The 18,314-nt window shown below is 30.5% G+C and overlaps 2 protein-coding genes across 9 annotated transcripts; both read right to left on the bottom strand.

Moving 5' to 3' along the window:
- Nucleotides 1–810: 810 nt before the first annotated feature.
- On the bottom strand, nucleotides 811–5,281 carry LOC109807827 (Aldolase superfamily protein). Its single transcript, XM_020370485.3, has 12 exons — nucleotides 5,007–5,281; nucleotides 4,835–4,913; nucleotides 4,667–4,742; nucleotides 4,481–4,564; nucleotides 4,277–4,381; nucleotides 3,723–3,803; nucleotides 3,561–3,625; nucleotides 2,374–2,443; nucleotides 2,214–2,291; nucleotides 1,844–1,941; nucleotides 1,609–1,744; nucleotides 811–1,106 (listed from the first exon to the last, which is right to left on the bottom strand). Exons 1-12 carry the CDS (start codon nucleotides 5,179–5,181, stop codon nucleotides 960–962), a joined length of 1,194 nt encoding a protein of 397 aa, XP_020226074.1. The 5' UTR covers nucleotides 5,182–5,281; the 3' UTR covers nucleotides 811–959.
- A 6,441-nt stretch (nucleotides 5,282–11,722) lies between these two features.
- Nucleotides 11,723–17,310, bottom strand: LOC109809129 (putative trehalose-phosphate phosphatase F). 8 transcript variants are annotated; one of them, XM_083075382.1, is made up of 16 exons: nucleotides 17,228–17,307; nucleotides 17,080–17,125; nucleotides 15,911–15,980; nucleotides 14,757–14,811; nucleotides 14,607–14,697; nucleotides 13,967–14,488; nucleotides 13,598–13,738; nucleotides 13,400–13,471; nucleotides 13,188–13,313; nucleotides 13,028–13,084; nucleotides 12,839–12,940; nucleotides 12,661–12,738; nucleotides 12,408–12,477; nucleotides 12,235–12,305; nucleotides 12,042–12,134; nucleotides 11,723–11,937 (listed from the first exon to the last, which is right to left on the bottom strand). In XM_083075382.1, the coding sequence occupies exons 6-16, from the start codon at nucleotides 14,261–14,263 to the stop codon at nucleotides 11,872–11,874; spliced, it is 1,173 nt and encodes a 390-aa protein (XP_082931508.1). In that variant the 5' UTR covers nucleotides 14,264–14,488; nucleotides 14,607–14,697; nucleotides 14,757–14,811; nucleotides 15,911–15,980; nucleotides 17,080–17,125; nucleotides 17,228–17,307; the 3' UTR covers nucleotides 11,723–11,871. The 8 variants fall into 8 exon arrangements, with proteins under 8 accessions (XP_082931508.1, XP_082931509.1, XP_082931506.1 ...); XM_083075383.1 differs by lacking the exon at nucleotides 14,757–14,811 and adding an exon at nucleotides 16,353–16,466 and having other exon boundaries at nucleotides 17,228–17,282; XM_083075380.1 differs by lacking the exon at nucleotides 14,757–14,811.
- Between the last annotated feature and the right edge of the window lie 1,004 nt (nucleotides 17,311–18,314).

The following is an 18,314-nucleotide window of genomic DNA, read 5'->3' as shown; positions in this document are numbered from 1 at the left end:
TCAAACATCCTTCATTAAGGAGTTGCACTGTTAAAGATTACAATTTTCAACCAATATTAAAAGTGTTATTAAGTGAGTAATTGGGTGAGTATTGCTATCACTCCTCAAATATTAATTGCCATTAAGCTTTTAAACAAGTTTTCAATACATGTTAGCTTTTAAAAAGATCTAAGCCCACCCTTAGAAAATAAGGATCAAGCCTAGCCTTAGAAAAAAGTCCATATTACGTAAACAAACCAAACTTGGACCTTCAATTTAGACAAAAGTCAAACTCAATCTTTGTTTAACCTAACTCAACTCTTCCATCTCCACCTCTACACATATTTAATGACTCCCATCCGTAGGGTTTATCTTCTAAATCGATTTAAATCATATAACAAATCTAAACATATAATTTGATTTGTAATAAACTAATTGTATGTGCTGTGACAATACCAGCCCAACTGTGATCCTGTTAGCCGCTGCCCAGGCCACCTCATCAATAAACACACGGGCAGAACCGGGTTTGACCGACCCTACTTGCGGACTTACCTTTCTACGAGTATCAAGGTTTTAATTCAAATTAAAACGAAATAAAGGCTCCCAGAATACCAAAAATAAAACGAAGGAAAATGCATCTGCAACAAAAGAAAAACAAAACAACAAAGAGTAATGCAACATCTATAACAAAAATTGTACAACAATTTGTATAACATTATTTTTGTGTCTATTTCACTTCATAATTAATAAAGTGATAGTGAGATATAGACACAAAAGTAATATTGTACAATTTTTATTATACATGTAGCATTACTTAACAACAAAATGTGCTTTTAGGAACTGCCAGCTTACATTAAGGAAACTGTTTGAGAGTTCATGGTTAAAGGGAAAGAAACATAAAGGAAGGTTCCCGTCATTTGTTGTGTATTATGTTTATTCTATTGGGAAAAAAGACTATCGTGCGACATAGAGAAGTGAAATCATACATTTGGTGGGGGCCAAATTTTCCCAAACAAATCTTCCACCCGCTTTGCTTGATCAGCATGACCATCCAGACCAGCAGCCAGAAGCTGCACAGCAGCAGGCCCCATGGCGTTTGCGAGGCTATCTTGGTCCCATTTAACAAGCTGGATATAAGAATGTAAACTTATTAGTAAAGCAATCCAATGATTTAGCAAATCTGACAAACTCCACATCATTCAATAACACTATCCGGCTGATGATTGAGGTAGCAAAGAAAACTGCAATAGACGTAACTATGGCATAACCAGATACCGTAAATGGCAGTAATGGCAACATTTTCTATTACGTAGTCAATGGTAATGTAAGAAATATAAAATTAAGCAACTGAAGGTAGTTGCTGATTTTAATTTTCCTGAGCTTCCTTATAGAAGATTTAACACCTTATTGGAGTAACAGCATAACAGGTGACATGAAGTTTTACGTTACTTTTGCATCTAATTGGTGCTTGATTTTCCATTTGAGTCGGAAAGGGCCAATGGGCATGCCATTATGTTTTGCAATTATGAGGTGGACATATATTGATGCCAACGTAATTTTGCAGTTTCAACTAAGAAATTCCTACTTTATAAAGGGAAAGGAAAATGACATTAGAGGCTGAAACCATACCTCTTCATCACTAAACACGTGCTTGACAGCAGACTGAGGGGATAACCTCCTATCAAAAGAGTACTTCTCATCAGGAGAAGCAACAGATTCTTTGAGAGACTGCAATACCTTTAAAGGAGCTATGATATAGTCAATCCTAGACAAGAAAAAAGTAAATTAATTGATAGAATATCATACAAATAAAACTTAAATCAAGCATTAAATTGGATATGACTTGAGAGAAGTCAGTGAATACCCCAGAAGACTAAATAGATCCTGTTTGTTGCGAACTGCTGCTGCCATCAACTTTGACTTATGTCCATATTTGTGAATATAATTGTAAGCTTTTGTCACCTGAAATAATAATGATTTAAGGCATGTACTTTGTTGGTGATTACTGATTATCATAACTACTACTAGCAAAGATCTGATTATTGTTTGTAAGAACCAAGCTGTTTTTCCACAAGTCATACCAACATTGCTGACTTAAACTAGTATCAAAGAAAAGTATATCTCTATTTCTATATTTTCACCAAGAGCTCTATTAGTTAATTTTGACAAAAGTAAACTTAAATTCTAACAATCAAGCAAGAGCATGAAGAGAAGAACAATATTAAAGAACAGACCAATGCCAACCCTGGATCCTCTCCTCTTAGTTGGGCAGATTCTATCTCTGTATCACCAGAATGATTGCGAGCCCAATCCTGAAAATTTATAAAGTTTAAATTGGACACCCTAAAACCTGCTGTCCAACATTCTTATGACACAAATAAAGATAGAAATTACCCTTATGCGACCAACAAAAATTTGAATAACAGAAGCACCAGCTTGAGCTGCTGCGGCAGCTTGAGCAAAGCTGAAGAAGTGGAACCAATCCATAGTATAATTAACAATGAATATAATATACATTGCTCAGATCAAATGGAATGACACACTGCCACTAGGATACAAACTTAGATGTTTGAATTTTTAAAAGAAATTCGAAATTTTTTCACATCAGCAATCAATACCCAAAAATGAAATTTTCATCAAAGCAAACCATTCCTTTTCCTTTTGGTGTAACAGAAAGCAGGCATTTCACAATTTCTAATTGGAGGACAAGATGTCGTGCATCATAGCATGAGCAAACAGATATTCATATTGGTGGTCTAAAGTCCATAGAAAGTCATGATTGTACTTCTAACGAATAATGACTTCAATACAGCGTGCTTCTTGAGGATAGTTTCTCCCCACTCACAGAAGATATTAAAAGATAAAGACAATGGTCAAGATTATATCAGAACTAGACTTGCTAGTGTTTGAAGTAATTCAAATTTAACATCTAGAAATAGTAATGAAATTTCTGTTTTTTTCCAATACATAAAAAATTTGTTTAGTGTAAAGATGCCTTTTTAATTTTCTATTTATGGAAATATGATAAGAACTTTGTATCAATTTATATATTCTAAAAGTTCTGTTATAGGGATTGCTTCTCATTTATTATTTGAAGATTAGGATTCTTGTATACATCCAAATTCCTAGCTAATATGCAACAGCCACAACCAATTACAAACTATTTAAGAATTTTCATTGCGAATAAATAAAGATATCAGATAGGACATTCTCATGAACAAAAGAAACACCAGTTCATCCAAGATGACACCCTATTGGGATTTAATAAAAGCAACAGATAAACTGTGCCCTTTAGAATAATGAACATACATGTCAGATGAATAAAAATTGTTATGAATTAGCTACTAAAAAGTAATATGTGCTAAATATTTTCTTTCTCATATAATGGAACAAAAACAAATATACCATCATATGATTCCTGAGGTTTGGAGATAACATGTGCAATGTATTAAGAGTATTCAAAACAGAAAATTTTATGTACTACACACAATGACAGATCCAAGCCATTAAGCGGCATAATCAAATGACATCGTTCATGTATTAACCTCAAGATCTTTCTGCAAAATATTCATCAAAACTACCTGTAGACAAAGGTCAAATGTGTCTGTATGCCTTCAGATTCCAGCAACCTAGCAGCCTCTATTCCCTAAACAAATTGCAACCAAGCCATCATTACATTAAATAAAGCATCAGTATTCTTGAATTTAGCTGGCACAACAACCCTATAGTTCCAGATTACTCACTTGCCAAGTTGAAGGAATTTTAAACAGCAGACGATGAGGAGGTACATTACTATCATTGTACAACTTTAATAGGTCATGCACCTGTAAAATTTGATAACAGTAGCATAAGATTTCACCAAGGCACAACATGTGTATTTTGTCAGGGTTGATATTTTATCTTGCACTAAGCCTTAAGGATTCACAAAATGTGAAGCTTGTTTCTAAACAGATTAGGAGCCATTTACAGTTTAGAAAGTGAATGAGAGAGACAGAGAGAAACACCTATACCCTCAGTTTGGGCATTGCTCACATGAGAATGACGTACAATCAACTAAAACCATTGCTTTCCTACATCTGGTGCCAAAATCATAACTGTTTATAGCTTTTACTCGTGACTGGGATAGACAACTTAATAAGAACTTCATAAATCCAAAATATTAGAAGGCTTAAGATTTGGCACCTTTGAGAGAGAAGGCACTGAAACTACAAATGTATTCAACATTACAATATCACATTCAAGACGCATAGCAATAGAATCTTAACATTACAAGTGTTGACGAAACAGAACCAAATACCTTCCTGATAATGGCATGCGTGTCATAAGCAAGCCGTGCATCCACTTCCGTCGAAACACGGCCAGGCACAAGCTTTGCCAAGTCACTACCAACATTCGCGAAGGCCTACAATTCCAGGACCAAATCCGCAAAACAACCAGTTACAAATGAGCTTCACAGTCAAAATCAAAATTAAACATAAAAAAGAAAAGAAGAAACAAACACCTTGTTGACAAAACAAGACAATCGCGCGTTAGGATTTTCAAGTCCATAACACTCGGAATCAGCCAGAGCCATCTCCACAGCATTCTACAGACAATTAAGTAAATAGAAGAACACGTAACTCGTTGAGTCAGACTCAGACCAAAACCAAAATGCGCGTGTTAGGTTTTCCAAAGACGAAAAGCTTACCCTAAATATGGTGTCCGGAAGGCCACAAATTCCCAAGAGAAGCGATGAACTGACAGTAGCAGCAGTTGGAGGAAACCTGAAGCAGCAGCGTAGGTTCAATGATATATCAATTACCAGATCAAACACTAGAATCAAACTCAACTAATCACGAAGAAAAATGGACATTACTTTTCGAAATCATCGAAAATGACGGTGTCCGGAACGATCTCGCTGAAGGCGGACACAGCATCGAGTTCGGTAGTCGACGCTGCAGGCGAACAACGGAAATTGCGAAATGAGAGAGAAAGAAAAGGAAAGTGCGAAATGAAAGAGAAAGGAGAGAGTGTATAAATATAATTACCGGTATTGATGGAGGAAGCTGAAGCGCGAGTTTGAGGAAGGGAGTGGAGAGTTAGAGAAGGTGTGGAGCGGAGGGAGAAGGAGAAGGTGGATCTCGTTGTTCGGTGAATGGAGGAAGAAGACGATGCAGCAGACGAGAGAGCTGCAGGGGGCGGAGTTTGCAAGGTGAGTGACATTTTCGGTTAGAGATTAAGACACCAAACTCAGTCACACTCCAACTCGAGTACAACTTCTGGATTAGTAACTAGCAGTGATGGAATAATAGGCCAGATCCAAAATCCACTCACTAACTTACTATTATCACATTGTCTAATTTTGGACACTGCCATACTTAAATGTAAGCTTTTTTTCTATTATTTTATATAGATATATACCAGAAATTAAAGATTAATAATAACATAATTAAAAAAAAAAACTCAATTATTTATCATACTATACAGTTTTGGTAAGATGTTTTATTCCTATTGTACTTTTAATAACACTTTTAAAATTTATTTCAATTTAATTATTATTGTGTATTTAATTAAACTTGTTTTTAATGAAAACAATAATTTTTTTTTATTATTTTAGTGGATAAATTTAAAGATATATATTATTTTCTAGATTTAAGCTAAATTAAACATGAGTTTAATCTTATTTTGTATTTTTCTTTTCTTTTTCCTATTCCTTTCTTAATTGTAAAATAAAATTTTAAAAATTTTATCGGGCAAATAAATCATCTCATACAACTTTTCAATGATTTTCAAACACTTAAGTTATTACATGTATAAATGTAAACAAGAAAATGATTTTATCACATCTGAAAAGGTGCACCTCACTACCGAAAATAGAGAAAAATGAAAAAAAAAAAAAAAAAAAAAAAAAAAAAACTGATGAATACGATAAGGAATAGGATAAAAATTAAAACGAAAGAAAGATGTAAACGAGTAAAAAATATAATGATGTGAGAATCATACTTAAATTTATTATAAGTCATCTTTTGTATAATGTATATTAATTATTGTAGATATTAAATAATAATTTAAGTGTCATTACTCATTAGTATCAAATTAACACTCTTAATTTAAAGAAAAAGATGATAATAATTGATTATACAATTACATGTTCTTTTAATTTGCTTATATTTTAGTAATTTTATTATTATATATTTTGAGGGAACTTTAGGTTATTTTTTATTAAATTAAAGCATTCCTAACCAAAAAATTTAAAGATTAATCTCTCAATTTAAATTTATTTAAAAAAAATTGTCATCTCCTAACAAAATATTTTTCCTCCCATACTAATCTGAAAATGGATTAAACATCAAATCACATGCATCTATTTCTACTTTTATTTTTTTGGACAGCAACATTTATTTCTACTATTTAAAATCACGTTTCCGCATCTTCAAAGAAATGATTCTTTTGATATATTCTAAGCTGTGGTATGGAGAATCCTTTTCAGCTTTCACCTAGTGATATCCTCCGCAGTGCAAAGCTGCATTTGTCCTGATCCGGCAACAATTCCACTTGTTGCAAATGTGGTCATTTTTTATTTTAACCATCCATTAATATAAAAAGTGACTTTTAATAATGATTAATTTTTATCAAAGAATTTAATTAATTATTTTTAATAGAGCCTTTTCTTGTAATTATGTATTTTTCATACATAAATTTACTTAAAAAAATCGAGTCTAATACTATTCAACTAACTATTTATGTGTGCAAATGTAGTCATTTGTTAAATTGTTATAATAACCGATGATAAAGAAATCACCTTTGTGGTGTCATTATTGATTGTTTTTAAAGATAAAATGTCTGTGAAAAAACTTATAGTTTTTTATTAATTATTTTCATGGGATTTATGCATATTATAAAAGATTAAAATTGTCAAAATAATATATATGAAAAACGTATATAAGTATAAATATATTCTTAGTTTAAATAACCTTTTTTCCATGTAAAATTGAATATTTTTGTTTTTTATAGTTATTTTCATTTTTTTTATTTTATCTCTATAATTTTTTTTTTTGTTTTATTTTCATTCTTACTATGAAATTGTCCATTAAATTTAAGAAAAAAAATTAAAAAAAAAAAAAAAACGTAAGACCAAAATAGAAAAATCAAAAAATTATAAGAACCATGATTTGAAAGGATGAAAAATAAAACAACTAAAATTTGGGATGACCAAAAATGAAAACAGCTAAAATTTAAAAAGGTCTAAACAAAAACAGTTAAAATTTGAGAGAATCAAAATCAAAACAACTAAAATTTAAGAAGAAAAGATGAAAAATAATTAAAATTAAGGGGGTTTAAATAAAACAACATTGTTTATAGAGACTAAACATCTATTTGAGCAAATTTATAAATTTTAAACCTTTAAGTATAATAAATACACCAAATCATAGTAAAAAAAATCAAACCTATAACAAATGCATTAGGAACTAGCAAAAGAATTATAAGAATTAAATACACAACTTTGTAAAAATCATATGATGACACAATTATTCTTACAATGAACAAAAAGTAAATATAACAAATGATTCTTACATTTTCTTTTAGGTGTAAGAATATTTTTTCTTTAAAATTAGAAAAATATTTAATTGGTAAAAATGCAATAAAATTTCAAAGAAAACTCAAAAATTAACAACAAAATTGATAAATTTGTGCAATTGAGATTAATTGATACTATTGAACAACGTAGAATGTAACATGCTTCATATGACATTGAATTGAGATTTTGATTGGGTGTATGTTATGAATTTTATGTCTAGGAGGTCTTTTAGTGATCATAGGATCCACACCTTGAGGGTGAGTTTAGTTTGAGATTCCTATGTGGTTCATATTGATCCCATGCAGATGAGGTATCATTGTAAGACTATAAATCACTAGTGGATTTCATCCTAGTGTAAAATGAAAGTGTTGAAAATCCATGGTGAAGTCTGTCACGTATCATATACCCCTAAGTTACTCCATGAGCTATTGAAATTTGAAATTTGACACCACAAAGCATAAGTGCATTAGACAATAGAAGAGAACATGACATAACATGATGTGTAATGTTATTTGTTAATGATTATAGTTGTATATGTTACCTGTCTATATGTTTGTTGTATTTGTTGCTCACCTTTACTTTGCACTCAGAACAAAAAAGAGATGTATCTCACTCCTGTTTGTGTTTGGATTGAGTATCATTTTTAAGTAAAGATTAGTTTGAGGCTATGCTACACCCCAATTTTCTTTAGAGTCTTAAACATACTATGCTATGATAGGACGTAACATCAAAACTTGTTTTACTTTTATGTTTATAATATATTCATGTTACCTTGCATATCGGTCTTTTGGTTTTAAAAACATTTGTATGGCCTGTGGAGTGTAAAACTTATTTATTGTTTTAGTTTCTTCTATTGTAGAACGTTCAATTGGCATTGAGAATGTGTTATCTTTTATCATACATTTGAGAAAATTATTTCAAAAATTTTGCATGTCATTTTTCTTATTTTTACAAATTCATGTATTTATATTAATTAATTGACATAAGAGATATAAGTATCACAATCATATCAAATCTTAAGGGATCATTTGGTAGGGGAGAAGTTTTTTTATACCTAAGAACCATGATTCTTCGGAATTACAAATCCTAGGAATCATGATTATTAAGAATAACTAAAATCTATTTGGTTACTTATAAAGATTTCGGGAAATGTTCATATAGGATTCTTGAGAATCAATTTTTTTTAGATATTATTGGGTATAAATGCTTTTTACAAAAATATTCTTTATTAAAATAAACTCATTAAATATATTTACTTACTCAAATCTTATTACAAATATGACATTAAACTATTTTAAAAAGTTAGAAACTTATAGTTAATGTTATTTAAATACAAAATTTAACAAAAGAAATAAATAAATAAAATATTAAATAATAATTAAGAAAGATAAAAAATATATATATTATTTCATTTCATTCAAATGAAAAAAATAAAAAGTGTTAACGAATATCATTTAACTATAAAAATAAAAACATATTTTAATATTATTATTAAAATTGACAAGGTAATTAGATACGAGAGAGAGAGAGAGAGAGAGAGAGAGAGAGAGAGAGAGAGATGGAAAAAGAGAGAGGGAGTGAGAGTGAGAGAGATGGAGACAATAGGAAAGGGAGAAAGAGAAATAGAAGAAGAAAGAGGGGGAGGGAGAGGGGGAGAGAGAGTGATAGAGAAGGAGAAGGAGAAGGAGAAAGAGAAATAGAAGGAGAGAGAGGGAAGGACAAGAAGATAGAGAGGAAGAGAAAGGGAGTGAGAGAGACAAAGTGAGAGGGAGAAAGAGAAATAAAAGGAAAGATAGAAAGAGAGGGAGGGAGGGAGGGAGGGAGGGAGAGAGAGATTAAAAGGAAGAGAGGGGAAGTGAGAGGGAGAAAGAGAAATAGAAGGAGATAGATAGAGAGAGAAGAAGAGAAAGGGAGTGAAAGTGAGAAAGGGAGAGAGAGAAAGAGAAAGAAGAATAGAAGGAGAGAGATTTTATGTTTTAAAAAAAAATGATACTATGGTCTTTTATATACATAAAACTTTCCCTAATTCAGGAAAGTTGGATGCTTACCCCCCTCCCATGAGAATATTTTTGTGAGAAAGTGAGATAAAAATGGTTTAGAGAAACTATATTTATGAATTTTTTTTAAAATAGCTACCAACCATAAGAAATCAAGATTCTCGAAATGAGATTCCCAAAAAATGTAAAAACTTTCCACTTACTAGACGTCCCTTAAAAGTATGTTCTTATCATATAAGTAAGTTAGACTCAATTTTTATAAAACATAACTCATCTATTTCTATTTATGTCTTGATGTTACATTATTACTCCCTCCATTCCTTTTTATATGATAAAATTTTGTTCATTTATTTGTCATTTTCAAATTTTAAGAGTGTATTAATTGTTGTGTTATTAATTACATCCTTATATCTCATTTAATTTTTAATTAATTTACACATAATAACTAATATATGAAATAGGATATAATAGGAAATATAAAAATTATTCTACAAAAAAATAAGAATAGTTATTACATTTTTTTAATTAATTTGTATAAAATAATTTTAAACAACTATCATAAAACATAAGAATTAGTACAAAGTAAACAAATTAAGTTACACCTTTTATATATATATATATATATATATATATATATATATATATATATATATGTATATAAAAGTTAAATTACGACTATATATTTTCAACTAAGGACATAGGCTACTATTCAATAAATAATAAGTGGGATACATTAATGTGTTAGTGCGCGTTTAATTTTGCTTTGTAATAAGAGAATTTTAATCTTACTTTCTCATTCACATACATAACTAATAAAAATTAGAACAATAAATATATTAATAATGAAATTGAAAATCTTAAAATCAATCAAAATGTTTGAAAAGAATAAAATTATATTTTACAATGTTAAGAATAATTTAAAATATATATAAATTTAAGACAAAAATAATATTATTTATTAATTTAATTTATCCTTATAAATTAATTAATCGAGACAAAAAGAACCGGAAAAGTGATCTTTAATGTAAATTAAATATCTATCTTTAATGTAAATTAAATATCTACCTTTTCTCCTTTAATTTTTTTTTTTAGTTCGTTCTTGAAGTATCCATCGCTAATAGAAGAGACTAATCTCCTCGCTACGTTAGAAGCACCTCAAAATGTGGGATAGCTGGCTTCAAAATTTAACGCGACTGCATACACAAGACAAGATTCGAACTCCTAAATTTTAATTTTTTCTTTGAATGTAACACAGACAGTCAATTTTCTAACTGTTTCTGTCATGTCTTGTTTTCCTCTTCTTCAAACGTCCTAATCAACCGACATTTACTTTGTACCACAGATTCACAATTATAAAGCTGGTGCAAACAAGCATTGTTAAATATTGTATATTTTACGGTACCAAAAAAATGTTGTATATTTTACTGTATAAAATAATGCATTTTTATTAAACATCTTTTTATTATGGATTCCCTAATGAAAATTGGATAAAAGTATATTTATATTAGGGGTGTGAAAAAATTTAAATTGATCCGAACCGATTCATAGTCAATCCGATCCATATTGAAAAATTCGATCCATTTAAAAAAAAAATTTTAAATCGAACCACTTTATAAAATTGGTTTAGCTATCCAATCCATTTTTACAAAGCGGATCGGTTCGGTTCAGTTTGGATTTTTAAAAAAATCGATCCATATATGAATAAAAAGTTGATAATTGTACTGCACCAAACCAATCTAATTTCAAAAAAATCGATCCATATTTTAAAAAAACCAAACCGATCCATTTTATAAAAAATGGATCGATTAATCAAATCTATTTTTATAAAACGGTTCAGTTTAGTTCGGTTCAGATTTTTCAAAAAACCGATCCATGAGCACCCCTAATTTATACTTAGTTTTGACACATACTGAAAAAGTGAGTATATTTATAAAATTAGTGCGATAAAAAACTAAAAACTGCATAAATTATTATAAAAAAATTGTATATAAATAGTATATTTTGTCCAATCCATTCGCTTAATGAGAAGCGGTTAATACAAAGACTACTTATCCCAGCTTTAACAAAATTCTATGATGATAAATAATTGAACACATTTGATTGGAAGCTACCAATATAACCATTATAACTTGAAAAGATTAAAAAAAAAAAAAAAAAACGATACTATGATGGTATGTAGAATGTAGAATAATAACAAATCCACAGAATCCAGTAGCTTCCATTCATATATAATAACTTATTAGTAACGAAGATGGAGGAAGAAATAATCAATTCTATAAAATCTATGTAATCGGTATAAAATAAAATGCTATCCATATATTATATAATCTTTGGCGTTTACTTCTTCCCATGCTTTCTTTCTTGTCTCTTCCAATTCACCAAGAGTTGGAGAAATTTCATGACCTGCACGTATTATAGTAATAATCTTAGTTCTGACCAAGAAGAATCGGACAAAATAATTGCATATATAGCCAAAAAAGCATATCAAATATGTTGGAGATTTGAACCTCATTGGGGTCTCGGAGAGAGAAAAAGGCATTGCTTTCTTTCCTAACCGACGAAACCAAAATCCCATAACCATGGTTGCTCTCTCGCAGCACCTATATTTAACATACGTTCAATGCAAAGGTCACAATTTATATCATAATAATACGTATGATTAAAGGAAAAACGAAATATGGTATTGCTTAAATTCAATACCTTGAATGCATCTTCATCAGTTGTATCATCTCCGATGTATAGGGGAAGCACATCATTGCTATCAGTTAACCCTGCATAAAATAATTTTTCGTGTTTAATAATATCATGAAACACACTTTGCCATAGTTGGTATGTAATAAATAAATAATCAGACGCAGAAGAGAGGTTCTTACCTAGAGATTCAAGTAAAAATTCAACAGCTTTTCCTTTATTCCAATCAATCACAGGACGGACTTCTAAAACCTATATACCACAACAAAACACAGGGAAAAGGTTTATAATGTGGAAAATTGAATTACACTATGGAGTGCATGGACAAATTTGAATAGCATTATAAATTAGTAACTATCATCAAATGTTTTAAATAATCGTGCAAAGAACAAAGTGCCCATTATTTTCCAATTAAGAATGCTCGTAATACAATACCTTCCGTCCATGAGTTGAACGTAAGCGAGGGTAATCTTTCAAAACATCATGGACACGTTGTCCAATCGTTGTCCAATTCTGCAATCCATTTAAGTAAAAAAAAAAAAAAATCAGATTTGAAATGTTTTTGATTGAAAAAAGATACCAACTCTTCATGGTTGGTGCAACGAAAACTTACAGTCTCTTCTACATTACGGTAATGTACAGAAGCGCAAAACTTGTGATTTTCAACTTTTGCGCCTTCTATATCTTTAGTAATCTCGACGAGGGTTCTAAAAACCTGCATGAAATCACACCACTATTAGTTACTTTTCAATCCGTGAGAAAGTGGATACTTCTCGCTGAATATTAGAGAAAGAATTCTCACCTCATCAATCATAGGCAGGAATTCTCTTGCAGGTTGAAAGAGAGTTATCTCATTTCCCTACACACATTCAAATTCAAATACAGAGACATAGTGAACTTCTGAATTCTTTTGACATTTATCAATGTATCGAATCCATGATTGCATCACTATTATTACACACCTCTTGGTCAGTAGACTTAACACAATCTGGGTGACTTTTGCACAAAGTACTGCTAATAGGGCCAATAATGTCCATCCCATGACTACCGGCGTAGTAGAGTTCTGTTAGTTTAACTAAATCAAAAACCTGAAAAATGCAGTTACCATGCTTTTATGACTTTGAAATGAATATTTAACTGGACAAATAGTAAAAATAATGATCTTCCTGGATACCTTGTCACGGCTTCTTCCACTGATAATTGCTGTGGGGAAATATTTTGCCACACTTCTCACAGTTGTGCGCATCTAAACATAATTCCGTGCGATAAGAAGAAGAAGATAGATTTTAGACCAAGAGCTAAAAAGAAAGGAATTAACTGAAACTAATATATGATATTAATATATGACAATCTAGTATTTATGTATACTTACAGATTCAGACATAAAGGCGCAATCCGGATCATCTACTATTGGTGAAAGCGTGCCATCATAATCAAGAAACATTGCAATCTTCTTATTCTTTGCAAGGTCAATGATTTTCTCAAAAGAGTCTAGCGCTGAAGGATATTCAAGCTGGTAAAGAGAAAAGAATAAATGATAGTCTAGAAAGAAAAGAAAAACAGTTTAAGATGAGATGGGTCAATGCAAGTTTATAAAAAAGGCCACAATTTTAGTGTCCACAACCACATCAGGCCACAATTGTCATTTTATGGTTGCATTTATCCTCAATTTCTCACAAGATCAAACAATGTGAAACTAAGTAACAATGAGTTGAAAAATGAAACTAAGTAGAAAGTTTACCATCCATGAAAAGTAGTCTTCAATGTCAAAGTCAATTGAGGCGACCTGAGCACTCGACCCCTTAAGTAGCTTCTTCCTTGGAGGCGAAGAAGCCTTCATGGCATCCAACCAACCATTGGACCTTACATCATCGACACTCCCAGTACTTTTCCTTGAATTGCTTCTTGAGCACTTCCCAGGAGAGAGTGGTGAATCTTGTTGGGAATAACCGAGCAAACTAGAATGCATTCGAAGCCTTGACTTGTTTACGGGAACAGGGTCAGTGAGAAGAGAAGCATGAGAGGACTTCATATCCATTGAACCGAGCTATATTATTTGAAGCGAACGAACTATCAACAAAGGCAAGAAATTATTGTGTTTGATATTATGTGCGACTTTGTCACAAACAAAGTTGATTTTATGTGCTAACTATCAAGACTTTTTTATTTTCACTCAACCAACTCTTTTGTCTATGAAAAACCACCGCTTTAATGTTTTCTTGTCACTGCTACTGTGCAAGCAGTCCATCAAGCGCGGGTTTCCCTGAAAGTTTAATTGGGAGAACCAAAAGCATACTTACAGAATAAGCAAATGGGGTTTTGTGATCAAATGCAAGCAGATGTTAGGAAGATGAAACAAGAAAAAAAAAAAAACAAAATACCTTCTCATATATCGCATTGCATTTGTAACATGGGCTTGTTTATATTGATGGTCTTGGTCTTCTGATTAGAGAGTGATGTTATGTATAAAATCTGCAATGCAACAAATCATTTACTTGTTATTATCGTCTAAGGACGATAAATGAAAATACCTTCTCATCTATGCATAATTTATTTCTATGCTGGCGAGCGCACACGATGCTAGACCTGTTAATGAAGGACTGAATGAATGTTTAGCAGATTAAACAGGAATGTGCAACGAAAAATAGGACTTTGATGAACGTCATGTGAAATATGAATATAAAAAACGAAACACAACCAGTAAACATTAGAAAACATTGTTGTCAAAAAAAGCAAACAATGAAAGTGATGGTCCATTGCACTGGGTCAATAATAATTTAGTGTCTTGAAGAATTTTCAGTTCTACTATTTTCCAAATCATCAACAATCATTTACAACATGTTAATAAAATAATAAGATGACATGGGACATGCAGCTATCTAAGAACTCAGATTGTGAAATTGGCATTTAGACGAGATTACAATTTCTAGCCTCGTTCTACTTTTACTCCCAAAAGTTTTTTTTAATCAAAATTATACATATAAAAACAAGGAAAGAATTTTATTTCATTACTAAACTACATGTCGACAATTTATTTTATTTTTAAAAACCCGTTTAACCTTTCAATGAAGAATAACAATAGAATTTGTCAAATGAATGCCTATAACTAATTGAAAGTATATAATACCCTCGCAAAGATTAAAGTACAAAAAAAAAAAAGACTTCTACTAAACGATATTTTCACAGCCATAGAGAAATACTAATGGATACATATGCTTTTCTGTAATGTTCAAACAGAGAATTTTTTTGGGTAGAATATAAATAAATATATAACAAGGAATAATAAAAGAAAGCATATAACCAGAGTTCAAAATAAGGACAGATCTAATGATCCGCACGGAAAACCATTTTACTTTACTAATTCAGTAGAGTTGCTTTAGATAACACAGATAATAGAATACATTATAATTTACTTTTATCATATCACTATTATTTGAGCTTATCTACAAATGACAAAGAACCATTATTTATATTAGTATTCATCCTTTCTTAAGATCAAATACGCTAATGAAGAAAAATATTAATGTTTTTAATTGTTTATAGCAACATTTGATAAAGAAATGAAATAAAATATTAACACTTGATAAAGAAGTCTGTAGCGTAGTGCACTGTGTGAGTCATATGTATACGTGCAGTTATGTCTGCACTCTGTAGTTGAAACTTAAAACTTCGGTGATGGACCTACCCGGGCTTAAAATGGAGAAAAAAAAGTAGCTGTCAGCCTGTCACTTGTAGCTGTAGATCCAACGCACGACCTTCACATTCCGATATATATAAATTATAAACTTAACATTCACGATCATAAAAAATTTCCTTCATTGACTAGACACTTCAACGGCCAACGTGAACATGAGTTAAGGTCATAAACCAAACTCCAATAACTCTCCCACCTCAGAAAAAACAACTGAAGGAGGGTAAAAATTAATAATAAAAATGACTGAGAGAGAAAGAGAGAGAGAGAGATTGTGGGAAATGTGTTAGGCCGCCATCAAAGTTGCCTATTTTTTGGGGCGCATCAAATTTGCTTTTTAGAAGATGCTACAACATAGTACATTTATAGTTGGCGGCCATTTGGCTTAGGTTAAGGTCAATGTTGAAAAAGTTCTGAGGATGACCAAAAATATTACCCTGTGAAAAACTTTAACCTAAATCTGCCATGGAGACCATCCATTAATAGTTCAGTGCTTTTCCCTCCTTTATTTTAGTGAACCAAACGCATGTTTCCGAAAATTCAACATCTTCTATAACCATAAAAACAAAAGGGAAATTAAAAAACTCAACTACAGCACCTTTTCTACTTTTCTTAATTCACATGCTAATGGTAGATGAGAAACACTCCGCACTTGAAACATGGGTTGTCAAATCATTGCCCTTGTATCAGTATGGTTAAAAACATAAAATATTATTTTCAATTTTCAATAACATATAAAATTTACGTCCATATATATATGTATGGTGGTGAAATGTCATGAATGACCCAAAAATTAAAAAAATGAAAAATCAAATGCCTACGGTAGCATTAGCAAGAGAAAACAAATCGAAATGCAGCCGTTTTGGGCTGAATTTTTTCACGTCCTTTGGCCCCAAAAGCCCCACTTTTTGATTTCACCCCTGGCATTTTGCTCATATCAGGCAAATGCAAAGAAAACAGGTAGAAAATAAATGCTAAAACCAAAAACAAGTATAAATAAATCATGCTTTGATCAATTATTCAATGCCGTAAGGCCATTATCGGAATTCATCAGGTGAATCGATTTCGTACTTGATTTCGAAACACGTTCATTTCAAATATACAATGACATCATAAATTGGAATCATTTCACAATATGCAGAGAGAGAAGATCAAGAGGGTACCTGATTTATCAGTTACGGTTCTTTTCAGCGGCGCAGAAATGAGAGTCTGAAACAAAATCAAACATAAGAGGAAGAACCTGAAGGGGGAGAAAAAAAAAATTGTGCTTGAGAGGCATAAAAGGGTAGAAAATACGAAAGGGAAAATCACCTTGAATGAAACTAGAAAACAAAGAGGACGAGGAATAAGAGAGAGAGGGGAAAACGAGAACAAACAATAGGAGGCTTCAGCTATTTATATGTTTGAGGTTATAAGGAGACTTGCCTATCAAGTTAGTTTTATTCACGTTATGATGTTACCATTATTCTCGGATTGCATAATATTTTATTCCCCATTTACTTTCCAACACGTCTATTTTAAAGTGAATTTATTTTTAAGTTCATAAGTAAAATAAGAGTCCACATTAATCATACATAAGGATAAATATTTAATGTAACTTATCTTTTACTAATCTATCATTCCATGCTTAACATAAATATCATATGAAACATCATTATGGAAACTAATGTAATTATGGAAACATATGAAACATCATTTATAAAGGCTGCTCAATATAAAAAATTTTATACTAACAATAATATCAATTAAAACTCAACATTTATTTAATTATTTTACATAAATAAATTTATAATAAATTAATATATCTTAATATATAAATTAGCTTATAGCTAAAATTCATAATAAATAAATTAATATATTAAAATATATAAATTAATTTTGAACTATGTACATTTCATTGGTCCTAGGAGAACTAAAATTTAATCTCTCAAAACAAGAATTCGTGATTCTTATAGATGTAAAATAAAATAAAAATATGATTAAAAAGAGAGATTTAGTAAAAATAGTTAAATTTTATAATAAAGATCAACTATCAATAAAATTGATAAATATTTTACACAAACAATAATACAATGACATAAAAAAAATTCTAAGGAATTTGTGTATAAAGAGAAATAACTTTTCTTTATAAAAATATTAATATTAGATTTTATTACGAAAATTAAATGTAAATAATTTTTAAAAAAGTAAAAAAAAATAAAATAAAACTATTTTTAGTCACGTGACAGTAATTTCAGTAAATCTTATCTATCCACATATGGTTATATAACTTGAATTTACTGCTCACAAAAATGATTATGCATATGCAGGAAAAAATATAGTGTTTTTTTTGTTATTTTAAATGTTGTTTTTTTAATTAATCTTATTTGACATATTGATATTTTTAATTTATTAGTTA

The sequence above is a fragment of the Cajanus cajan genome, chromosome 5, assembly GCF_000230855.2.
Source record: "Cajanus cajan strain Asha chromosome 5, NIPB_CcT2T_4, whole genome shotgun sequence".
NCBI lineage: Eukaryota > Viridiplantae > Streptophyta > Magnoliopsida > Fabales > Fabaceae > Cajanus > Cajanus cajan.
The sequence above is the reverse complement of the archived record's forward strand: the minus strand, read 5'-3'. Positions and strand labels throughout refer to the sequence as shown.

What these genes read in the sequence shown, in the direction of transcription:
- LOC109807827 (XM_020370485.3), bottom strand. Translation starts at nt 5,181, where the DNA reads ATGTCACTCACCTTGCAAACTCCGCCCCCTGCAGCTCTCTCGTCTGCT. An exon ending in ATTTTCGATGATTTCGAAAA is followed by an intron (nt 4,743 to 4,834) that starts GTAATGTCCATT and finishes CTGCTGCTTCAG; the next exon opens with GTTTCCTCCAACTGCTGCTA. An exon ending in AAATTCCTTCAACTTGGCAA is followed by an intron (nt 3,626 to 3,722) that starts GTGAGTAATCTG and finishes CAATTTGTTTAG; the next exon opens with GGAATAGAGGCTGCTAGGTT.
- LOC109809129 (XM_083075379.1), bottom strand. Translation starts at nt 14,263, where the DNA reads ATGGATATGAAGTCCTCTCATGCTTCTCTTCTCACTGACCCTGTTCCC. An exon ending in GTGGAAGAAGCCGTGACAAG is followed by an intron (nt 13,314 to 13,399) that starts GTATCCAGGAAG and finishes TGCATTTTTCAG; the next exon opens with GTTTTTGATTTAGTTAAACT. An exon ending in GTTCAACTCATGGACGGAAG is followed by an intron (nt 12,478 to 12,660) that starts GTATTGTATTAC and finishes TGTGGTATATAG; the next exon opens with GTTTTAGAAGTCCGTCCTGT.